General features: G+C 38.1%; 1 protein-coding gene across 1 annotated transcript; it reads left to right on the top strand.

Annotated features, from left to right (window-relative positions):
* The first annotated feature begins 423 nt into the window (after window positions 1-423).
* Kgd4 (alpha-ketoglutarate dehydrogenase subunit 4) lies at window positions 424-9,893 on the top strand. Its single transcript, XM_076857177.1, has 4 exons — window positions 424-559; window positions 5,422-5,485; window positions 8,991-9,178; window positions 9,645-9,893. Exons 1-4 carry the CDS (start codon window positions 518-520, stop codon window positions 9,660-9,662), a joined length of 312 nt encoding a protein of 103 aa, XP_076713292.1. The 5' UTR covers window positions 424-517; the 3' UTR covers window positions 9,663-9,893.
* The last annotated feature ends 384 nt before the right edge of the window (window positions 9,894-10,277 follow it).

Here is a 10,277-nt window from a genome sequence, read left to right as displayed (position 1 = left end):
AGTGGTGCACACCTGTAATCCCAGCAGCTCAGGAGCTGAGGCAGGATTATGAGTTCAAAATCAGCCTCAGTAATTTAGGGAGGCCCTAAGCAATTTAGCAGACCCTGTCTCTAAATAAAATACAAAAAAGAGCCGGGGAGGTGGCTCAGAGGTTAAGAGCTCCTCGGTTCAATCCCTGGTACAAAAAAAACAAAAAAACTCCAAAAAACCTGGCGATCCGGGAAGGGAATAATGCTTGATAACTCAAGCGGCTGAACCAAATAAACGCATCACAAATCCTCCATTGCAAAACAACAATAGGAATGGAGAATAAGGTTCAGGCCCAGCGCGGGAAGAGGAGCGGGGCGGAGTCAGGCGCAGAGGGGTGGAGCTATCCACAGAGCCGAGGAGGACCTTGCCCGCGAGCCTTTGGCTCCTCCCCGTGACGCCACAGGCAGGCCCCGCCCCCAGATGCCCAGGACTCCCCGGTACCACTGCTGTTTGCTTGCGCCCCGGAAGCTGCCCCTTCTCGGGGGTCATGATGGGCAGCAAAATGGCGTCTGCCAGCAGGGTCGTTCAGGTAAAGAGACTCGGTAGTTTTTTCTCACGTTGGGCAGAGAGATGGTGCAGATGTGGCAATGGCGCGAGGGAGGAAAGGCGGTGGCACAGGATGCGTGCTGACCGCGGCCCTGAATAGGGGCATGGCTGCGCCCGGGGTGTATGAGAAAGGGAGCTTAAGCCCATTGCGTCGGGCAGTTAAGCCAGGGTCCGGAGCTGAGGGTTCGAGCCTGGCAGTGGGAGAGCGACATCTCCGCAGATAGGTACGTACTGGTCTGGGGTCCCTGGACTCCTCCGCCAGGTCCTCCCTAGCCTTAGTTTGCGGGCTACGCTGCCCTCCAATAGCCTGGCCAATCGCGGTTTAGTATTGTCTGTACTGGCCCCAGTGGGCCAATCCGGAGTAAGGCGATAGCGGAGCGTTAAAGGAAGCGAACGCCGGATCTGACCCAGTGTCCCTTCAAGGTCTTGGGAATGTCAGGATAACTGGCTCTTACAGCCGCTGCCTCTCCTGGGGCCGGTTCAGCCCACCTTCTTCAGACATCTGTCTACAGGCTGAATGGGGAAATAGAAAAATATTTTCCTTAACTTTATTACTAGTATATATTTTAGTGTTATTTCCCAAACCTTTTTTTCCTGCTTAGATAGGCAGCTGAAGTAACATTGTTAATCCACCTATGACCTACTAACTCTTGACACCTTTTCCTTTGCTTCTCCATCTTAAATAGGAGAGGTAAATTTGGTATATAAATAGGCACGACCTTTTGTAAATTGGGTTATGTGGTCTTTTTCCAACCCTAGAAGCATGTTATAGTGATTAGCTTTTGTCTTTGATATGAGAGGTACATTTCCCTTTACATTAATTAGTACATCTCTTAAAAGACCTTTTCCTGAAGTTCCAGAAGTTGTCTGAAAGATAATTCTAGATTCCAGTCTTTGGTTCCATTGCAATAAATGATGCTCACTTATTTATTCAGTGGGTGGTTACTGAGCATTAACTAATTAAAGATTCTCTAAAGACAGAAATCTGACAAAGGACTACATAACCATAATATCAATAATAAATATGTAACCCAATTTAAAATGGGTCAGGGAGTTGATACTGCATAATAAAACAGTCAAATGAGCAATAAACATGTGAAAGGTGCTCAGTAATTCATACTTGCCAGCAAAATACAAATTAGGAGGTACTGTACATCCACCAAAGTGGCTTAAATTTATTTCTTCATTGCTTGGGATTGAACCCAGGACCTCATGTATGCTAAGCACTTGCTCTTGTCTCTAAATTACATCTGTAGCCCTTGCAACTAAAATTTAAAAGACTGACAATACCAAATGGTGATGTGAACTGGAAGTACTGAAATCCTTATACATTGCTGGTGGATGTGTGAAATGGTACAGCCACTATGGAGAACTGTTAGTCTTTAAAAAACATTTCTCTATGACTCAGCAAGTACACTTATAGATTTATTACCCAAAAGAAGTGAATGCATATACCTACAAAAAGACTTGTATGGACTGCAGCTGTATCTCAGTGATAGAGCACTTGCTTAGCATGTTTCAGGCCCTGGTTTCAATCCCCAGTACTGTAAACAGAAAACAAGAAAACATAAAATTCTGATAGAAAGTTAATAGCAGGGCTGGGGTTATAGCTCAGTGGAAGAGCACTTGCCTAGCATGCGTGAGGCACTGGGTTTGATTCTTACCACCACATAAAAATAAGTAAATAAAATAAAGGCCCATCAACAACTAATAAAAATATTTTTTAAGAAGTTAATAGCAGGTTTATTTATATTAGGTCCCAAATCAGAAACAAGGATCACATGATATGACAGAAAATTTTACATGTGTTAATGTGCTTTCTGTCATTCATTATAACTTCAGTTAGGAATTTCAGTCCATGATCAATTGGGACTGTGGTAACATTTTGTATATGTGTAATATAATATCAAAACCAGGAAACTGACATCAGTACAGTTAACATAGCTTATTTAATCGTATTTATATGGATTCATTTGTGCTCTTGAGTAGAGTTCTACGCAATTTTGTTTTTGTTTTTTACATTAAGATATTAGATCCGTTTTATTTATTTTTTTCATTCAAATAAAACATTTAATTTGAAGGACTAGTTGTACTTATTGGGGGAAAAACTCTGCATCTGTAATGGCTAGAGATAGCCAGAGACTTGAGCTTCATTCCATAGTAGAGAGCAACACTAGAGAAAATGGTCATATGAGAGGTTTTTAAAATCAGCTTGTGGAGTGGGGAAAGCTGTTTAGAGAAGAGTGATGTTTGAGCTGTCTTAAGGGATTATAGTGGTCGTAATGATAGACATGGAAGTGGAATGGGGAAGAGAATTCCTGAGAAAGGATGTAAGCTTCAGATGAAATGGGCATGGAGATAGCATGATAAATTAGGGAAATGAGAAGTACTTGAGAATATATGGAAGGACAAGTACATCAGACAGTGGCTGGGAATGAAACCGAGGTAAGGAGAGGCCAGTTTCTGATAGACCTTGTGAGTGCTAAGAGTTTGAACTTTTGGGCTGGGGTTGTGGCTCAGTGGTGGAGTGCTCGCTCGCCTAGCATGTGTGAGGCACTTGGTTCAATCCTCAGCACCACATAAAAATGAAATAAAGATATTGTGTGCTCCTACAACTACAAAATTAATATATACAAAAAATAAATAAATAGAGGTATTGTGTCCATGTACAACTAGAAATATTTTTTTAAAAAGTGTGAGCTTTATCGTGAAAATTGTGAAACATTTTTCTTTTTTTCTTTTGAGACAAGAGAGAGAGAATTTTTTAAAATATTTATTCTTTGATTTTCGGTGGACACAATATCTTTGTATGTGGTACCGAGGATCAAACCGGGGCCGCACACATGCCAGGCGAGCGGGCTACTGCTTGAGCCACATCCCCAGCTCCGTGAAACATTTTTCAAACTTAAACTAGGGGAGTGACAGTAAATAGAATATTTTAAGAATCTTAGCTATTCAAGGAGAAAAATTGTTAGAGAAGCATTTTAACAATGCAGGTAAACATGCTTTTATGGTGGTGACTTTTCAGGCTGGCCCCAACACTTTATTTACTTCTGTACCCATATAAAAGTTATATAGCAAATATATACAAATATATTGCAGATAAACATACTTCAGTCTCAGTAACATAACAATTTGCATATTACATTAGTTGAAAAAAATAGTACTCTGTTCATTAGATTTTTTAGCACTGTATATTCAGGAGGTTTCATATTGATAGGCTCATTTGAGGTCCTCTATAACACTATCTGTAATTTAAGGTATGAGAATACCAGTTAGAAAAACATTATTCTAAAAATAAGTATTTTGATAGGTAAAGAAAAAAGACAGAAAGCTATCAAATATTTTAATCTGTTGTATATGGATTTGGAGGTTATAGACAGTATTTTCTCCTTTGTGCTTTTCTTCATTTTTCCCAAAATTAAAAAAAAAAAAAATTGGGGAGGGATACTGGGGTGGGGATTTATCCTCAGTCCTATTTTGTATTTTAGAGACAGGGTCTCACTGAGTTGCTTAGTGCCTTGCTTTTGCTGAGGCTGGCTTTGAACTCACGAACCTCCTGTCTCAGCCAAAATTTTTATACAGATTGTGTTACTTTGGTAGTCAGAACAGGTGTTTTTAAAATGACCTAGTTTTCAATACAATTGCTTTCTATCCTATTTTAAACTGTTACGTATTAACATAGTAGAGAAACCACACTCCATACAGATTAGGAAACTTCCAATTCTTTTCTTATCAATATATAAGTCACAGAACACAAAATCCATGCCGTCCTATTCATGGTGGTTTTGAGGTCGGTTGTTAATACATTAAAAAATCTTGTACTGGACACAGTGGCACACACCTGTAATCCCAGCAACTTTGAGAGGCCGAGGAAAGAGGATTTCAAGTTCAAAACCAGCCTCAGCAATTTAGTAAGGTCCTAAACAACTTAGTGAGATCCTATCTCAAAGTACAAAATAAAAAGGAATTGGATGGAGGGTTGGGGCTGTAGTTCAGTGGTAGAATGCTTGCCTAACGTGTGAGGCACTGGATTAGATCCTTAGCATCACATGAAAATAAAAAAAAAAAAAATAAAGAAGTTCTGTCCATCTACAACTACAAAAAAAAAAAAAAAAGGAAAGAAAGAATAGGGATGTAGTTTAGTGATTAAAGTACACATGGGTTCAGTCCCCAGTACCAAAAAAGGAAAAAAAAAAACCAAAATCTGTGATGGTTAGGTATCCCAGTGACATGCCTGTAATTCCAGCTACTCTAGAAGCTGAGGCAGGAGGATCACAAATTTGACACCAGCTTGGGCAATTTAGCTGGACCCTGTCTCAAAATAAAGTTGAGCTGGGCGTGGTGGTTCACGCCTGTAATCCCAGCAGCTCAGGAGGCTGAGGCAGGAAGAGCACAAGTTCAAAGCCAGCCTCTGCAACTTAGTGAGGCCTGAGGCAACTCAGTGAGAACTTGTCTCTAAATAAAATACAAAAAAGGGCTGGGGATGTAGCTCAGTGGTTAAGCCTGGGTTCAATCTTTAGTGCCAAAAAAAAAAAAAAAAAAAAAAACAAGTAAAAAAGGCTGAAATGTAGCTCAGTGGTACAGTGGTAGAGGGCTTGCCTTGCTATGCAAGACGCCCTGAGTTTAATCCCTAGTACAGAAAAAAGAATGTATAAACTACAAAGTTATGAATAACTGATAAATTAATAATTCATAGATCAGTTTCCTTGGTTGGGGAAAAATACAATTTAAAGATGGTGTCAAGTAGTAATTTATTTTAACAAACGTATCAGGATTAGTATAGATCATTGCTTTTACAGTTAATGAGGTTATTTTTTGTCATGCATTTTATTTTTCCTTTAGGTAGTCAAGCCACATACTCCATTAATAAGATTTCCTGACAGAAGAGACAATCCTAAACTCAGTGGTAAGTGATATTCTATTTAGATTTTTTAAAAAAAGTATGCATATTTAGAAATGATATTCTATTATAAGCATTATTTCTTTTTTTTCTTCTCTCTCTCTTTTTTTTTTTTTTTTTTTGGCACCAGTGTGCTTAACCACTGAGCAACATCGCCAGCCAATTTTTTTATATCTTATTTATTTTTTTGGTATTAGGGAGTAAACTCAGGTACTCAACCACTGAGCCACATCCCCAGCCCTGTTGTGTATTTTATTTAGAGATAGGGTCTCACTGAGTTGCTTAGCATCTTGCTGTTGCTGAGGTTGGCTTTGAACTCAGCATTCTCTTGTCTCAGCCTCCCGATTCTGGGATTACAGGCATATGCCTGGCTTTATATTTTATTTTGAGACAGGGTCTTGCTAAATTGCCTAGGGCCTCACTGAGTTGCTAAGTCTGGCTATGAACTTGTGATCCTCCTGCCTCAGCCTCCCAAGCCACTGGGATTACAGGTGTAAACAACCACGCCCAGGTATAAGCATTATGTCTTTCTTTCTTTCTTTCTTTTTTTTTAAAGAGAGAGAGAGAGAGGAGAGAGAGAGAGAATCTTTTAATATTTTTTAGTTTTTGGCGGACACAACATCTTTGTTTGTATGTGGTGCTGAGGATCGAACCCGGGCTGCATGCATGCCAGGCGAGCGCGCTACTGCTTGAGCCACATCCCCAGCCCCTAAGCATTATTTCTTATTCATTCATTCATTCATTCATTGGTAATGGGGATTGAACCTGAAGCAATTTACCACTTATTACCTCGATAGTCCTTTTAATTAATTAATTAAGTTACTTAGTTAGATTTGTTTTGTTTTCGTTATGAGTGATAGAAAACTTCATCTCAATAGTGGTTTATTTCATTTTTTCTCTTTCCACATGTTTTATTGGTACATTATAGTTGTACATAATGATAGGATTTGTTACATATTTGTACATATACACCATTTAACAATATAATTTGGATATTATCAATCCTAAGCACTTCTTCCATTTGTCCCCCACAGTCCTTTTTATTTTGAGACAGTGTCTTGCTGATTTGCTGAGGGTTTCACCAAATTGCTGAGACTGGCATCAAACTTGCAACCTTCCTGCCTCAGCCTCCCAGGTCTCTGAGATTACAGCATGTACTGCTGAAATACTACTGGCCTGGCAATAATTCTAATTTTATTTTATTTTATTTTTTTTAAAGAGAGAGAGAGAGAATTTTAATATTTATTTTTTAGTTTTCGGCAGACGCAACATCTTTGTTGCTATGTGGTGCTGAGGATCGAACCCGGGCTGCACGCATACCAGGCGAGCACGTTACCGCTTGAGCCACATCCCCAGCCCCAATAATTCTAATTTTAAAATCAGACTATTTACTGTAGCTTAGGTCAGATTGGTACCCTAGGTAGCATGCAAGTAGAAATGAACTTTTTATTATCCCCATTTAAAAAGGTAGTGGCTCAGCCAGGTGTGGTGGCACCCAGCTGTAATCTCAGTGATTCTGAAGCAGAAGAACAAGCTCAGCAATTTAGTGAGACCCTGTCTCAAAAAAAAAAGGGGGGGAGTGGGGTACTGAGCATGTATCTCAGTGGTAGAGTACCCTGGGTTAAATTCCCAGTACCACACACAAAAAAGGTAGTGACTATTCAATAGAGGATGTCTTTGAATTTTTTTTTTAATAATATTATTGTACTTTTTATATGTTTATTTTATTTATTTTTATGTGGTGCTGAGGATAGAACTCAGTGCCTCACGTATGCTAGGCAAGTGCTCTTCCACTGGGCTACTACCCTGTCTTTGAATTTTTAATGATACACATTGAGTGTATATGAGGAATTTTTGTCCTATCTTTCTTTTATTTATTTATTTGTTTATTTTGGTACTAGAGACTGAACCCAGGGGTAATTTACCACTAAGCTATATCCCCACTTTAAAAAAAAAAATATTTATTTGTTTTTAATTTAAAATTTATTTATTTATTTATTTTTTTTGATACTGGAAATTGAACCCAGGAACACTTAACCACTGAGCCACATCCCCAGCCACTTTTTTTTTTTTAATATTTATTTTTTAGTTGTAGTTGGACACAATACCTTTATTTTGTTTATTTATTTTTATATGGTGCCCGAGGATCAAACCCAGGGCCTTGCATATGCTAGGTGAACACTCTGCCCCTGAGCCACACCCCCAGCCGCCCCATCCCCAACCACTTTTTGTATTTTATTTAGAGACAGGGTCTCACTGAGTTGCTTAGGGCCTCATTGCTGAGGCTGGCTTAGAATTTGTAATCCTCCTACCCCAGCCTCCCTAGTTGCTGGAATAATAGGCATGTGCCACCTTGCCTGACTTACTTTTATTTTTTATTTTTAGACAGGGTCCCATTAAGTTATTAAGGGTCTTATTAAATTGCTGAGGCTGGCCTCAAACTTGTGATCCTACTGTCTATATCCTCCCAGGTCCCTGGGATTACAGGTGTGTGCCACTGCACCTTCTTCCATCTTTTGGGAAGATTTGCCTCTGCTTATATTTATAGAGATTATGAGGAATAGTAACCATTCTTATATTTATCTCCCAGCTAACCAGCTTTTCTTTCATTTACTCCTTTACCTGTTCATTCAGTCAGTAACTGTTTCTTGGATTGCCTGAACCCTTAGCAGTTACTGACTATAATATAACGACCTTTATAAATTAGAGAAGATTCTGAAATTCTTCCTTTTTTTGAGGGGCGGGGTAGTGCTGGGGATTGAACCTAGGGCCTTAATGCATGTGAGGCAAACACTCTACCAATTGAGCTACATCCCTAGCCTGCCTTCTGTTTTTTATTTTACTAAATCCTATGTGTCTCTCTTGATACTTGATCTTTAATTCCAGAAGAATTTCAATAGTTATCATAGGGATTTAAAAATTTATTTTAACTATTGAAAAATTAAGATGTTGAAAAAAGTATTCTCATTTACTAACTTTGTTATTCCCCATTATAAGACATTACCTGTAAACTTCACCATGTGTGGCCTTTAAGAGATTACATGACAAAAACTTAAGTAATGTAAGTCACCCACAATGGTTGAACACCTCTAACAAGAAACTATTATTTTACAAACTTTATGTTCGTTTTAGTAATTCGCTTACTTAAAGCTACCTGCTTTCTAGGTAAAATGATACATGCCACCACCTTGGAAGCTCTAGCCAGAGATGGAGCTCAGTAGTTTGAGGACAGCCTGTTTAGTAATGTAGTGAGACACCTTCACAAAAATTAAAAAATAAATAAATAAATAAAATAAAAAAAGGGCTGGGACTGTAGCCAATCTCCAAGTTGTACGTAGCATGTACAACTCCCTGGGTTCCATCCCCAGCACTGAAAACAAAAACTACCTCTTTATATCTTTTGAAAAGAATGTTGATTTTAAGAATGAATTGATCATTCAATAGAAGATAACTCAAAATAATACATTGCAACACCTGGATAATTTCTCTAATTAGGTTCTGTGTCTTTCAGTAACAGAAGGTTTGAGATCAGCGGGGCTGCCATCTCACTCACCTGTAATTTCACAACATTCTAAGGGGAATAAATCACCTGATTTGCTGATGCATCACGGTCCACCAGACACTGCAGAAATAATAAAAACATTACCTCAGAAATACAGAAGGAAACCTGTATCTCAAGAAGAAATGGAATTTATCCAAGTACGTTGTTGCTCTATCATAAGACTGCAAAACACCATTAACATATCAGCTTTGGAATTTCATTTGTTGATTTCTATGCTCTTCCCATTGTCTTGCCAAGTGTGTCATAGCTAAGACAGATGGGGATGTAGGCCCGAGTGTAAAAACAAACCATCATTGGAGCCCTTAAGAAATCTGCAGGTTATGTTACTGATAAAAACCACATAAATAAAAGCTTCTTGGTGTCCTCAAAAATTCTTCAGAGAAGAGCCTCTTAGACAAGAAATGTGGGGACAATTGAAGTAGGTCAACCTTGAGTCCCTTCCAGATCTGAAATCATAACAATAAATATAAGGGTGTAGAGTTATGAAAAACCTGAAATTTGCTTAAAATTTGTATAAATTAGTTTGAATAGTAGCCATGAAAACATTTCCTGTGTCAATTTAACATCTGACCTAACCTTATTGCTTTATGTTTTCCATTTCAGCGTGGAGGTCCAGAATAATCATTGTGGCTGCTGTTTGTCATCAGACAAAAGAATTATCTTTACAGTAAAGGACTTCCAAGACAAATGAAAAACTGTATATTAATCTTAATAAATATTCTGCAAAAAAATGAAGTACAGAAAATTTAAATGAATACTTTTAATTCCTAATTTATATATCTTGGTAAGCTTCTCTACAAGTTTACCTAATTGTTTATATACATTATACTTATTAAAGTATACATTTTGAAATGTTAGCCTATTAATTTACTCTTGATTATCAAGTATTACCAGTAATGAACTATTATTAAAAGCACACAGTGTCTAGTAAACTACTACAGGTTTTCCATGATTTCACTTTTATTTCTGTTTCTATTTAGATATGGAAAGAATTCATGAGGCAGAATTACTGCTTTAGGGTAGTGATTTTCCTGAAATGAGAATCAGTGAAATAATGTTTTCATTACATAGTCTTAATTCTTGAACTTCACCTTTTTTTTTTTTTTATTCACAGGATTACTGGAGTATAAGTGGCTTAATAAGCATATCCTACTCCAAATGATAAAAATGTAGCCAAGGGCTAGAGATATAGCTCAGTTGGTAGAGTGCTTGCCTCAAATGCACAAGGACCTGGGT

The sequence above is a fragment of the Callospermophilus lateralis genome, chromosome 5 (assembly GCF_048772815.1).
Source record: "Callospermophilus lateralis isolate mCalLat2 chromosome 5, mCalLat2.hap1, whole genome shotgun sequence".
NCBI classification, from domain to species: Eukaryota; Metazoa; Chordata; class Mammalia; order Rodentia; family Sciuridae; genus Callospermophilus; species Callospermophilus lateralis.
The sequence above is the reverse complement of the archived record's forward strand: the minus strand, read 5'-3'. Positions and strand labels throughout refer to the sequence as shown.